Here is a 14120-nt window from a genome sequence, read left to right on the forward strand (position 1 = left end):
CTCTTTGTGATCCCATTTTGGATTTTCTTAGCAAAGATACTGTAGTTACTTGCCATTTCCTTCTCTAACTCATCTAACAGATGTGGAAACTGAGAAACAGGACTAAGTGACTTGCCCAGGGTCACACAGCTAGTGTCTGAGGCCAGATTTGAACTTGGGAAGGTGAATCTTCTTGATTCCAGGCTCAACATTCTATTCTCTGTGCCAGGATGTTATATGGCATAGGCCATGTGACACATATCATTGAATCAATCAACACGCATCTGTTTAGCACTTACTATGTACTAGTACTGTGATAAGTACTGGGAGTACAAAGAGAAAAGTGAAACATTCCTGCCCTCAAGGAGCTTCAGCTCTTTTGCCTTGGAATCAATATTTAATATCATTTCTAAGTCAGACTGTAAAGGTTTTAAAAAAGAAAAATGAGGTATTTTATGCATAAATACATTATAACTATATAATAAAAGTCATATGGAATGAATGTCACTAACATATAGGAGGTTCAAAGTGCTATGCAAATTTTGGAAAGATAATTTCTGACTGGTTATAGCGCAGAAAACATTATGGAAGAGTAGCATTAGAGGAAAAACTTGGAAAATGAAAAGATTTCAACAAGCAGAGAAAAAGGACCATCTGTCTAGTTGATGTTTGGATATTAATTTCCTCAACAGTATCCAAAACAGATAGTAATTTAGCCATGGGGAACTTGCTACCTGTTGAGGAATTCCATCTCATCCTTGAATAAGTCTAATTTTAAAGGAGGTTTTAATTATATCTAGCTAAAATTGAAAGCTTCTAGTCATTGCTCCTGTTTCTCTGTCCTCTGAGCCCATGAAGAGAAAATCTAATCCCTTTTCCAGGTGATATTTCTTCAAATATTTGAAGATAGGGGGCAGCTGGGTAGCTCAGTGGATTTAGAGCCAGGCCTAAAGACAGGAGGTCCTAGGTTCAAATCTGGCCTCAGATACTTCCCATCTGTGTGACCCTAGGCAAGTCGCTTGACCCCCATTGCCTAGCCCTTACCACTCTTCTGCCTTGGAACCAATACACAGCATTGATTCCAACACAGAAGGTAAGGGTTTAAAAAAAAATTGAAGATAGTGTAAGAGGGGAAAAGGTTGGTTTTTTTTTTTTTTTTTATAAAAAAGTTGGATTGGATTATTTAAGAATAAGGTCACCAGGAATTTAATTTATTCCAAAGAGATTTATTTGCAATTTATTTACAAAATATAGAAAGAGTGAAGTAAAAAAATCAGAGAGAGGATAGGGTAAGATATCTAGCCTAAGCACAAGGTAATTTACTCCTGGCCCCTGGCTTAATCTGGGCAGGGAGAGTTAGTCCTTAGCTGGAGAGGCCTCAACAATGCCCAGGACCTGGGGATGTCTCTCTCAAGAGGTAGGTCTCTCCTGAGGCTAGTCTCTTCAGAAAAATCCAGGAAAGGAGTCAGTTTTTTTCACTCACCACATGTCAGTCCAAAGGAAGAGATTCAAGGACAGTCTCAGCAGGAACAGGATCTCAGGTTCAACCAGCAGATTCTTCTTTAGCCTCAAACTCAAACTCAGAACTCCAAAAGAAGTCAGAAGTTCTCTCTGAAGATCTCAGGCAATTCTCCCACGAATCTCAGACAATTCTCCACAGGAAGTTGTAACTCCCTTTTAAAGACACTTTCTTTTGCATCACTTCCTATGCCTTCCTCCAATTTTATGTCTACCAATTACTGTTGAAGTTTTACTTTAGGACTGCCCCAGTCAGTTTGATTCTGATTCTTTACCCACTATTGCACATGTGGGTCACAGACCTCTCCCACTTAATGATTAAATGGGATGTTTATAGTTTTGGTGATTAGATCTAAATATGGGCAAATCTCCCCATTCAACTTTAAGTAGGGCATTTACACTTTCAGTGATTAAATCTAAAAATGGGCAGGGGAGTTAATTTAATTTTTACAATCAGGGGAAAGTTAATTAATTTCATTTTCACAATCAGGGGAGAGTTAAATTTAATCTTCACAATAGCTATAGTTTCTTCTAAGGCACCTCTTCTCCAGGCTTCTGAAGTTATACTTGGTCTTTCAAATTTGTCTTTACACTGTTCTTGTTTTTGTGTAAATTACCCTCCTGTTTCTTCTCATTTCACTCTGCATCAGTTTATACAAATCTTCCCAGGGTTCTCTGAACCTACCCTTTTCATTATTTCTAATGGATTCCATTATGCTTGTATACCAGAATTTGTCCAGTCATTGATGGATATGCTCCTTAGTTTCCAGTTGTTTGACATTCCATTCAAACTTCTTTTGTAAATATTTTTGCATCATACAAATATAAATATTTTTGCATCATCTTTTCCCTTAATTTCTTTGGGATGTGTTTCCAGTAGTGTTATCCCTGGGTCCAAGGGCATGAACAATTTTGTGACAGACAGTGACTTTAGGGGGCAGAGTCCCTTTTGCTTTCCAGAATGTCTGGAAAGACATGTGCGTCACAGTGATCATGATGGAGTAGATAGAAAGGTGAAAGATTCAGAGTGCAAATTAAGATTTTTTTGGTTTTGACATAGTCAATGAAGAAATTTGATTTGCTTAACTAAATGTTTGTAACTGATTTTTTTGTTTCTTGCTCTCTTAATGGTGGGGATGGGTTGGGGGAGGGTTATGGAAGTGGAAGGAATAGAATGAAGACCTGAAAATAAAGTAGGATTGAATTTTTGTAGAAAGATGTTAAAAAATTTTTTAAACGAGAAACCTAGTAATATAAAGCAGTTTCTGATAAGCACCAAAGGAGTGATTCAGGCAGTAAGTATTTCAGAAGTTCCAACGAGGGGTAGCAATCACTGTGGATTGGGCTATTCAGGGGAGGCTTTATGGAGGAGAGACACTTGAACTGAATTTTGAAGGATGGGAAGGAATTTGATAAGAGAGCAGGAGGAAAGAAGACCTTCCATAGTCAATCCTGGTATTGTGAAAAGAACAGTATGGAGTCAGAAGATCTAGAGTCTAGGCCTGACTCTGTCACTAGCTAGCCTTGTGACCTTGGAAAAATCATTTCACTAACCTAGGTCTCAGATTTCTCATCTGTAAAACAAAGAGACAAGGAACATTGGCTCTGGAGATAGAAGACCTGGGTTCAAATATTACCTCTAACACTTACAGCCTGTGTGATCACAGGCAAATTACTTAACACAGGAAAGGTGTTTGTAGCCTCTAGGCACTCTTTGCACTCTTTTTTGTTGAGTAGCAGAAAGAAACAGCAGTCTAAACTCCCGGATAGCCATTCCAATGGTCTGGTCTCCTAGAGCTGTGTCTATTCCACTCTGGGGTTGGCATCAATTAATAAACTAAGTAGACTACTAACTTCCTTGAGCTTTGGTTTCCTCATCTGCAAAATGAATGGGTCAGGGACCCTTAGAGCCATAAATCTTTGAATTTGTGGTCCTACAAAGGTATGCAGGTGGAGAAATAAAAGGAGTAGTGGGAGAATGCCACTTATGTGCCTAACACTGTACTAGTAGAAGGAGGTCCTGGGGTGGAGCTGGAGTCCCAAGAATCTTAAGCTTGTTAATCCTGCCATTGTCATGCTCTTGGGGCCTGGGGTACTTGCTGGTGCCTGGCTTCTTAATTATGGAAATGATGCCATGACTCAGTGCAATTAGCTCATGGAATAAGGAGGAGGAAACTGAGGCCAGGTGAGCAGGGAGGGACTGATTGGAAGTGGGGCATGGAGTGACCTAGGGAGCCTCACCCAGAACCTATGACCATCTCAAACCCTGGCCTACATGCTTCCCATTTTTTAAGAGTTCCCTTTTGAGGGATGCAGGCTCACTTAGACCTGATGTGTAGACATGGGAGAAAAGTCTCTAGAGGGTAGTTGAGTATCTTCCTAATGAGCTGCAGAGAAATCTGAACTTTTTATATTCATTTCTCTAGTCATTAGGAGAAAGGAGAATAGGCCTTGACCCTAGGAAACTTGTGTGATGGCTTAGTATTTCTGGACATGTTCAGACTACCAAGGGGGCAACATTCATCCCTGCACAGGAGAAGTCTATAAGGGGAAGGTTTCAACCAACATGTGAAGCAAAGAGAAGGCTAGAGAGAAAGGAAACTGACTCTGAAGGATAAAAGAGAAGGGGGGTGGGGCAGACCCATGCTTGAGAGGTTTGTTAGGGATGGGACTCAATTTAATAAATATTTCCAATGTTTACTAACCTGCTCAAGACCATATGTTAGAAAGGCCTGGAGATCAAATCATCATTTACACATCTTCATCTAGTTAGTAAATTCAGAGCACAGGCTTTCTGACTCTCAACGTCCTTCCTTCTGCATTTTGCCAGAGACCAAGTCATGGTAAACAGAACTAAAAGAGCTTTTGCTTGGGTCATACCGCCATGAATTAATTCCAGGAAGGGGTGGGAAACACCATCACCCGAGTGGAACAGGCATAGCTCTAGGAGACCAGACCAGGCCTGGATGTCCTGGACTACTGCTATTCAAAGAAAAGAGGGCAAAAAGGGCCCAGTGGCTACAGAACCCGCGTCCTCTGTGTTCTGTCAAGTAGATGTCCCTCTATTGTCAGCCTAGCACAAGATGCCCTGAGGATACAAGGGGGACATCATTTTCAGGCTATTCAGTATCCATGGCTCATACATTTAATACTGTGGCTTTGGGGGCCTGTGAAGATTGGATAATGCTAAAATTATCCTTTATAGGCCTGAGGACTGACCTTTGGACTAGGATGAAGCCATCCTATAGATTGATTATGGGTTTGACTAAATGACGATTAAAGTCTCTTCCCCTCCCTCAAATTCAAACAGATTCTGTATCTGTGAAATATGGGCAGCTGAGTGGAACCATGGATAGAATGCTGTTCTGGGGGGTTAAGAAGAACTGTGTTCAAAACTGGCCTCAGATACCACCGGCTTTGTGACCCTGGGCAAGTCACTTAACCGTCTGTTTCTGTTTTCTCATTTGTAAAAAGAGCTGGAGGAGGAAATGTCAAACCACTCCAGTATTTTTGCCAAGAAACCCCAAACAGGGTCACAAAGAGTTAGACACTGAAAAAGACTGAACAAAATGCGTGGAAAGGGGGCGGCAAGTCCTGTAAATCTTTGGGTCAGAAGACTTCCTTGGGAAAAGGGAAGGAGTCCGTCTCTGTTCGCATGAGAATTCTGAGTTCTGGGGAGGTTTGGTAGGGAAGAACAAGGCTTTTTTAAACCATTCAGTGGATTTCATGCATTGAGAAAAAATCTAAACAAACAACCTAACTCCAGTGCTGGTCTTGGGTTAATGCCATGTGGTCTTTATCGCAGCTAGCGTCCATCCCGCCTGCCTCCCCATGCATGGGCAGACCTTCAGTCTCAATGAGACCTGCTGGATCACTGGCTTTGGCAAGACAAAGGAAACAGATGGTAAGGAGCCAGAGCTGATGCTGAGCCTGTGGCTGGCTGTGAGGATGGGGAAGTGGGCAGCCCAAGTCATGGCATTCTGAAATTCCCTGCCCAGAACCAGAGGGGGGAACCTGTACAGAACTGGCCATAAGCTGTACAGAATCGGGTTTAGGTGGGTGCCTAGACTCCAGAGTCTAATTAGGGATCTTTGGGTGAACTTAGAAAAGCAGAAAAAGCCGCCAGGGCGGTGGGGGTCAGCATCCCAGAGGGCTTCAGGAGGAAGGTAGACATCCCCAGCAACAGTCACCCCCACAGGCACCTGGCCCATGGGGTGCCATGCCAGGAGTCCTGGCAGCAAGCTCACTTTTAACTCATTGGTGTAAAGTGCAGTAAATAGAATGTTGGACTTGGAGTCAGCAAGGTCTGAATTAAAATGCTGCCTCACACACTTACTAGCTATACGACCCTGGGCAAGTCACTTAACCTCTGTTTGCCTTAGTTTCCTCATCTGTAAAATGAAGACAACAATAGCACCTATTTCACAAAGTTGTTGTTAAGATGAGATAACAGATATAAATTACTTTACACAAATAAATTATAGTTCTCCTCCTCCTGAGGGTGAGAGTCTTGGGGGAAGTGAAACCGTGGGACAGGAACCAGATGGAGGGTAGTGGCCCTCCATAAGAGAAGCCCGTGTTTATGTGTGTACATCTGGTGTTTCTCTTGGTGTGTTTGTATGCACGGCTGTCAGGAACATTTGGGGGCTTGTACCCATGGGAATGTGGTGTAGGTCGGAAGGTCCGAGTTGGGGCCCCAGGTTACTAGTCAGAAGAGTGAGCACAACCTCCTTCAACTTCAGTTTCTGCATCAATAAAAAGATCATGCCAATAGTTGCCCTGCTCTCTTCATGGAGCTATTTTGACTCAGCATAGGTGAGAGAAGATACTTTGTGAATGAGTTTATGGGAACTCAAAGTACTGTGCGTGTGTGTGTGTGTGTGTGTGTGTGTGTGTGTGTAAGTGCGGTCAGAATGGCGGGTATGTGTATCTGGGGATGTACATTCAACCATGAAGGGACTTCACGTGGGCCCAGGGTCAAGTACCAAAAGCCATGGCCCTTGGGAGACCCGCCATGAAACGGCTTCTACAGCCCTAAGAGGCCTCCCTGGGCAGAGCACTACGGAGATTGAGCTGGGCTTGGCTGGGCTGGGTGGGAGATCAAACTCCAGGTTTCATCCCCATCTCCCTTATTTCCCCTCTCTCTCATTTTCCATGAAGAGAAGACTTCCCCTTTCTTGCGGGAGGTTCAGGTCAATCTCATCGACTTTAAAAAGTGCAACGACTATTTGGTCTACGACAATTATCTGACTCCACGGATGATGTGTGCTGGGGACCTTCGAGGAGGGAGAGACTCCTGCCAGGTGAGGGAGTGACACTTATTGGGGGATCGGGTAGAATGGGGGGAGGTGGGGTGGGGAAATGGGGGAATTCAGAGACTCAGGCTTTCCTGTAGCAAGATACCCAAGATACCTGGGAAAGACTCTAATCTTCCTCCCTGACTGAGACCATTATCTTCTTTATAGGGGGACAGTGGGGGGCCACTGGTGTGTGAGAAGAACAACCGATGGTACCTCACAGGCGTCACCAGCTGGGGCACAGGCTGTGGCCAGAGGAACAAACCTGGTGTATACACCAAAGTGACGGAAGTCCTTCATTGGATTTACAGCAAAATGGAGGTAAGAGAAGTAGGGCTTTCTGGAGACAGGTGAAGTACTCAGAGCTGAGCCCTTGGCTTTTTTTCTCCAATAGTCTGCTGGAAATCAATCTTTAATCTTGTCAGGTGTGGACCTTTAGGTGCTTTTGTCTCCTAACTCTCCTGGCCTAGGTGAGGACATAAACCTCTTTCCCCTTTAATCTGACTAATATTTATTATTATTTCTATAATTATTATTTATTGTGTAGCACTTTACAAACAATCCTGGGAGGCAGGGGCTATTATTATCTCAATTTTACAGATATGGAACCTGAGGCAGACAGAGGTTAAGTGACTTGACCAATGTCACACAGATAATAGATGTCTGAGGACAAATCTGAATTCATCTTCCCGATTCCTAAATCCAGTGCTCCATCTACTGGGACAACTAGCTGCCTCAGGCTACTGTGATTAATATATTTTAGGGTCAAAATAAAATTTAATTTAATTGGAATTTGCTGCTGTGTGCAGAACTAGGCACTAGGATAGATTTAAAGTTTAGGTAAGACCCAGTTTTGACATTCGTGAAGTTTACAGTCCAAAAATAAACTAAGACAAAACCCCTAGACGATGATAGCTCATGTTACATGATAAGTGGCTTTGGGAGTTATAAAACACAGGGTTAGTGAAAATTTAAGGCATCATCATTCTCAAAGACCTTCTTGCTTTCATTCCTTCCTAATAGAAAAATGTGATGGGATCCTGCTTTTGTACTCACCTAAAATGGCACCCTTGTCCATCCCTCACCCATGAACCCAAATACATACATTATCTGTTCATAAAGGTCATGAAAGATGAGCCTTGTTTTTGTGCTTTTCTTTCTGTATTGGATTCAGTATTGTCCAGTGGAGAGACTAAGAGTCAGGAGACATGGTTTCTGCCCCAATTTGCTGTGTGATCAGGCAAGATATTTGATGTCTCTGTGTCTTGGAGTCTCCTTTGGTCATGGAAGGGAAAATCATACTCCACCAGGGACATGCTAGAGCCAGCTCATACCAGTCGATTGTTAAATTTTCAATATGAGCATTACACCTCAGAAATGGCAACAACACAGAATGCTTTGTTGTCTGTTGTAGGAGTAAAAATAATTAAATACTCCTAGTATTTAAAAACATTTTGGATTTTAATAATAATCAAAAGAGAGGGAAAAGAAAAAAGGATTCTTTCAGTCAAGTGAGCAGAGCAAAGAGAGCCAAAGATTCATACCTACAGCACTTTACCAAAAGCACAAGCTCCCAAAAAAGAGCCCTGCAGCGCGGGTCTCAGCCAAATTTATCTCCCAAGCCTCCTTAAGTAAAATGGGGATGTAACATAAAAGGATGCTGGGAACATAGCTCAGGTGTGGCAAATTTTCCACCTGCATACTGTCTAGGCTTAAAGTAATGGAGAAAATGTTTATAATGTAGTTGAGGCTTAAAAGTACCTACTTTGTTATTGTTTTTTTCTTTTTTGAAGTCAGTTATTAAATTTATATCAACATGCCCATTCCCCAGCCCTTCCAATGTCTCAGAAGTAGGAGGAAGAAAAGTGAAAAAACTAATGGGGAGGCACAGAACAGACCACACCCACAGAGATATCTAAGGAGCCCTGTTCCTCAGCACAAATCCTAACCAAATATACATTCATATTTTAATGTGGTCACCTTTACTATGTCCTAAAATATAGAACTCTCTTTTCTTCTTGCCTTTGCTGTTCTCCAGGTCTAGTAAGCACTTCCATACTCCTCACTTCAGCTTCTTGGAATTCCTACTAGCTTCTTTCCAGGCTCTATTGTGAGCCACTTTCATGAAGCCTTTCCTAATTCCTCCCAAATTCTTTCTTTCCTCAAACTATCTCATATTTTTCTACTTGCTTGCAGTTGAATGTAGGTCCCTCGAGAGCAGGGTCTGTTTCCTTGTGGCCTTTTCCCCTACCTAGCATGGTAGCTGGCACATAGTAAGTGTTTAAGACATGTTGCTAAGACTGAATTGAATGGGGTCCACTATCTTCTCTGCTGAGGCCACGAGCAAATCCATGCTTAGGAGGGTAAGAAGAATTCCAGGTCCTGCAGCATTGAGGGTTTTTTGGCCCTTTGTGCCCTTCTAACCTGCTTGTATTCTTCTATTTTTAGGGTGAGGTGTGGGACCAGAAGTCCTAAGCAACTTGCAGGGCAAGCCAGACCATCTCACAGCCTTGACTGTGAAGGCTCTACCTCTGATTGAAGCTCCAGGGATTACTCCAGTATCACCTGGAAATGTGGGCCCAACAGATGTTCTTCAGTAACTTTATTATCTCCTTCAATGTGTGTGTATGCATGAACATGTGTGTATGTTTGTGTGTGGATGTGTCCCTGCTTTCCCAAGCCTGGAGCAGCAGTGGTATAAAATGGAAAAGGAGCTAATTTTCTAACCAACTGGAAAATATTGGGAGTGATGACCCTGAATCCCATAGACTTTTCCAACAGGGCTGCCCACACCGGTTTAGAGAAGGAAAGGGGTTGATATGGAGACCACCCAAGTGGGTGGATCTAGTCATCAGAGTCATGGAGGAGCTCTGGAGACACCTTCAATGACTCTGACCATTCTCTTGCCCTTGTCTTGATGCCTGCTGGATTGTGGCACCAGGACAAGCTGACAAAGGTGTGCACAACAGAAGTGCCACCTAAATTGCCTAAATTGTTAGGCTGCAGCCACACTGGGGGTGGGATGTCAGGGGAGTGTATGTGGAGAGTCCTTGAAGCAAAGTCTCTCTTAGTGCCCAGATAATCTTTTTCCAGAAGGAATGTTCTTCTGGTTCTGCAATGAACACCTAGTAAAAGTACTCCAGAACTCTCCTCATTGTCCTCCTAATGCTTCAGTATGGTCATCCAGCCTCATGACTGTCAAAGGAAGCAGCTGCTGCTTAGCCATGTCAGGGCTGTTTCCCCTTTTTTTCCCCTTAAAGAGCTGGAAAGGAATTAGAGAGATTTTTTGAGTGCAGGGCCACAGACTTTGTGGACACAGGAGAGCCTCAGAGGAAGATGAGTTGGCATCTTCCTCTGAGGCTCTCCTGTGTCCACAAAGTCTGTGGCTAGATTTTGCTGGAAAGTGTCTGACTGGAATTCAGAGTCCAATGCATCCCCAAGGGATGCCCCTAGGGCTCTTCTAGACCTGCTTCTGAGGTACCTGGCTTCTCCCTTGGCTGCCAACAAACATGTGAAAGATTCAAGAACTAGATGTCACAAAGACATGGATCCTTGCCCAGGATTCTGAGAATCCATGGCAAAAATGGACAGATACATCTTTCATATCAAGGGCCTGCACTAAGCCTTCAGTGCCTTAAGATCTCATCCATACTTTCCTCATCTCTTTGGGTCTGAGAATGAATGTAGCACATCTATGTGTGTGCTCCAGTGCCAAGGAGGTAACGCCTGGCATGTATCCCCTTGCTCTCACCTCCCTACATAGCTATTTCTGAGGATCCAAGCTGGCTTGATCCCAGAAGACACTAGTAGGGCCTGCCCCTTACCTCCCTCTAGATGCTGAAGACTTGAACAAAGTCTTTATCTCTTCTCCAATACTTCTCATTCTCCTGGAAGCTACCTCTATTTTTTTTTAAGAACCATTACCTTCTGTCTTAGAATTGATACTATCATCAGAATTGATAGTATCATCTCCAATGCAGAAGAACAATAATGGCTAGGTAATTGGGGTTAATTAGGAAGTATCTGATGTCAAATTTGAACCCAGGAGCTCCTGTCTCTAGGCCTGGCTCTCTATTCACTGAGCCACCTACCTGCCTGAAGCTACCTCTTGTTTACAGACTGGCCTCCAAGGCCAGAAGACAGGACCTGCACATGCAGAAAAGGAATATGTGTCTCCCTGCTCTCCACCAAAAGAATCAGATCTGGGAAACCAGCACTTCTTTGCCCCCTCCCCCCAAGGCCATTGCCATGTGTAGGGGGTGACGGCCCCTTTCCTAGGCAGGTATTTTACACCAGCCATGGCTAGTGCTCATCAGAATGACCTTCAGTAATAAAACTTGTCCAACTTCAAGGAATTATGTCCCACTATGGACCCCAAGGACCTCCTTCCTAGCCCAGAGCAGCTTTGCAGTGCTTCCCTTTCACAGTCATGAGGCTGCCCAGTCACATTGTCGTAACATGGTACCAGGACTTGGCAGGATAGTCCCAGATTCTGGCTTCCATCTCCTTCCACCCACCCCTTCCCTTAATTTCCCTATTTCTGTCAAAAGTAACAGCATCCTTCCAGATCCCTGGGCTCACAGTCTCAGTGATTGGTCCCCTACTTTCCATTCACACCATAATTATCCTGTTTCTTGTTTTTCTTGTTACTTGCTGCCTCTCTGTTTCTTGTCTCTCTCCTCTCTCTGATATAACCTCCACACAGCTGCCAAACTGAGATTCCTAAAGCATAGTTCCAATCACACAACGCCCCCTGTTCAAGAACCTTTCAGTGGCTCCATATGGCCTCTACTGAAAATTAAAATACAATCTTCTTTGGCATTTAAAGCCTTTCACAGTCTGGCTCCAACCTCTTTCCAGACTAATCTCACATTACTTTCCTTCACACTCTCAACATTTCATCCCCCAGCTTTGTACCTGAAATGTTCTCTCTGTTCACCCACCTCTTAGAATCTCTAACTTCCTTCAAGGCTCAGCTGACATGTTGCCTCCTACAATAGGCCTTCCCTGATTTTTTCCAGTGTTAGTGACCCCTTGAAATGGCTTTATATTTATTTTGTATGTACATTTTTATTTACTTACTGGTGTCCTTGTTGCCTCCCTAGTAGATTGTAAGCTCTTTGAGCGCAGAGATTGTTTGATTTTGTCTTTGTATTTCTAGTTCCTAACACAGTATGTGGTACAGTGAAGATGGTTAATAAATGTTTCTTGAGAGAAATTGACAAAATGAACCCCTAAACATCCCTCATTTGTTCCTTACTCAATCCTGCTTCTTTTCCCCCTATTTCTCCTCTTTCTCCCTCTTTCCTTGCTCATCAAAAGTGAAACCTATGGTCCTTTACATCTTTGATATTTCCATTATACGAGGAAATGTCATGGTTATGGGATCTTTGGGGCTAAAAGCTTTAAGGTATCTTCCAAATCATGCAGTACAATTTTATTCATTTAGTTCATTTTATAGAGAAGAAAACTGAGGCTTGGTGAGGCCAAATGACTTGACTGAGGTTTTGGAGGTAATAAGTGCCTGAACCAAGATTCACACCAGGTAATCAGCAGAACTGATCTTATGAATTCTATAGCCCAGGAATATAAAATTCAAATAGAAACCAGGCTGCTGGTCTCACATTGATTTAGAAAATCACATATCAACATTGTATGTGTTCTATTCTACTTTTATTTATTTTGTCAAATATTTCTCTATTGTCTTTTAATCTGGTTTGAGCCTACTTGGGAGTGTTGTGAGTAACAAGACCTGCATCCTATGTTTGACCCTTGTGCTACAGGCCACCTGGACAGGATATTTGACTACATGAAACATTTGGAAAATAGATTGAAAGCCTGGCATTAAGGTCTTAGATGGTTCTGATGGGGGACTTCAATTATCTGGCCATCTGTGGGAGCTCTCTCTCTGCCAAAGGCAGAGCAGTTATTATATTCTTGGCTAACCTTCATCATAATTCAATCATTCACAAGATGGAGGAAACAACCAATGGGAGGATGTACTAGCATGAATCTCTTCATCAACAAGCAAGGCCTGGTTGCTGGGGCAAAAATGATGGGATTTGGTGGGAAGTGAGCATTTCCACCTTGGAATTTATGATAGAGAAGGGAAATCTGGCCATAGTTTGACATGAGCCCTGAATTTTGGGAGGGCAGAGATCAGAGGGTTCATAAAAAGGACACAGAATCCCATAGCTTAAAATTGGGAAGAAGCTCTCAAGAATGAAATTCTGAAGACATAAAGAAAAATAATTCCTTTGAGGAAGAAAAGAAGGGAGTTGTTAGACCAACCCAGATGTGTAAGGAGCTGAACTACCAACCTAAAATTTAAAAAAGGCAGGCATAAAACTTGGAGATAAGGACTGGAGACTGGACTCTCTTAATTTCTGGCCATCTTACTAAACTGGTAGATCAGGAAAGTGCTAAAGATAGAGTGCAAACTACATATTAGCAATCTGTTTAGCTTAGCATAGTAATTTAGTTTGCCTACATTTAGTAACCAGTTATGGTTAAAACGAATTTTACTATTGTCTAACCCAATCTCTCTATCTTGTCCACAAGAATAACACAATGTTTCTTATGGTATATTTTATGGACAAGAAAAGAAGAATATGGGATGAACAAAAAGTACAGTTAAGCATATTTGAACTAGATTAAGTGTCCAGACCCATAGAGTAGCCATTAACAATATCATCTTGGAAAGTCTTTGATGGGATCCTTTGATCTTGCTTGGTAGGCATTTAAAAAACAAAAACAAAAAACTTTTACCTTCTGTCTTAGAATCAATAGTAAATATTCCAAGGCAGAAGAGTAATAAAGGCTAGGCAATTGGGATCAAGTGACTTGTCCAGGGTCACACAGCTAGGAAATATCTGAAGTTGGTAGGCATTTTTAAACCTGGTTGGTCAATCACTTGGATAAAGTCATAAGTGGCACACTTACCAAATTTCCAGATGACACAAAGCTATGAGAGATTACCAGCACATTGGATGACAGTCAAAATAACTATCTCAACAAGCTTGAACAGTGGAGTGAATCTGGCAAGATGAAATTCACTATACATAAATGTAAGGTCATACTTGGGTATATAAAATCAACACTATACAAATTACAAATATTTATCTATTTATCTGAAAAAGACGGTGAAGGTTTTTTGGGGTGTGTGTGTGTGTGTGTGTGTGTGTGTGTGTGTGTGTGTGTGTGTGAATCTCAAGTTTCATATAAATCAACAGTGTGAAATGTCAGCTAAAAAAATCTAAAAATATTAGATTGTCTTGAGAGCCATAATTCAGGATCATGGAAGTGACAATCCAGCTATACAAGAGT

At 42.4% G+C, this 14120-nt stretch overlaps 1 protein-coding gene across 1 annotated transcript in view; it reads left to right on the forward strand.

Annotated features, from left to right (window-relative positions):
• Positions 1-12025, forward strand: part of TMPRSS13 (transmembrane serine protease 13) — a 54509-nt gene extending 42484 nt beyond the window's left edge. The window contains exons 10-13 of the mRNA XM_056794325.1: positions 5303-5401; positions 6658-6800; positions 6963-7115; positions 9243-12025. Coding sequence (XP_056650303.1) covers positions 5303-5401; positions 6658-6800; positions 6963-7115; positions 9243-9269 — 422 coding nt within the window. The 3' untranslated portion in view covers positions 9270-12025. The remainder of the gene's footprint in view (positions 1-5302; positions 5402-6657; positions 6801-6962; positions 7116-9242) is intronic.
• The last annotated feature ends 2095 nt before the right edge of the window (positions 12026-14120 follow it).

The sequence above is a fragment of the Monodelphis domestica genome, chromosome 4 (genome assembly GCF_027887165.1).
Source record: "Monodelphis domestica isolate mMonDom1 chromosome 4, mMonDom1.pri, whole genome shotgun sequence".
NCBI classification, from domain to species: Eukaryota; Metazoa; Chordata; class Mammalia; order Didelphimorphia; family Didelphidae; genus Monodelphis; species Monodelphis domestica.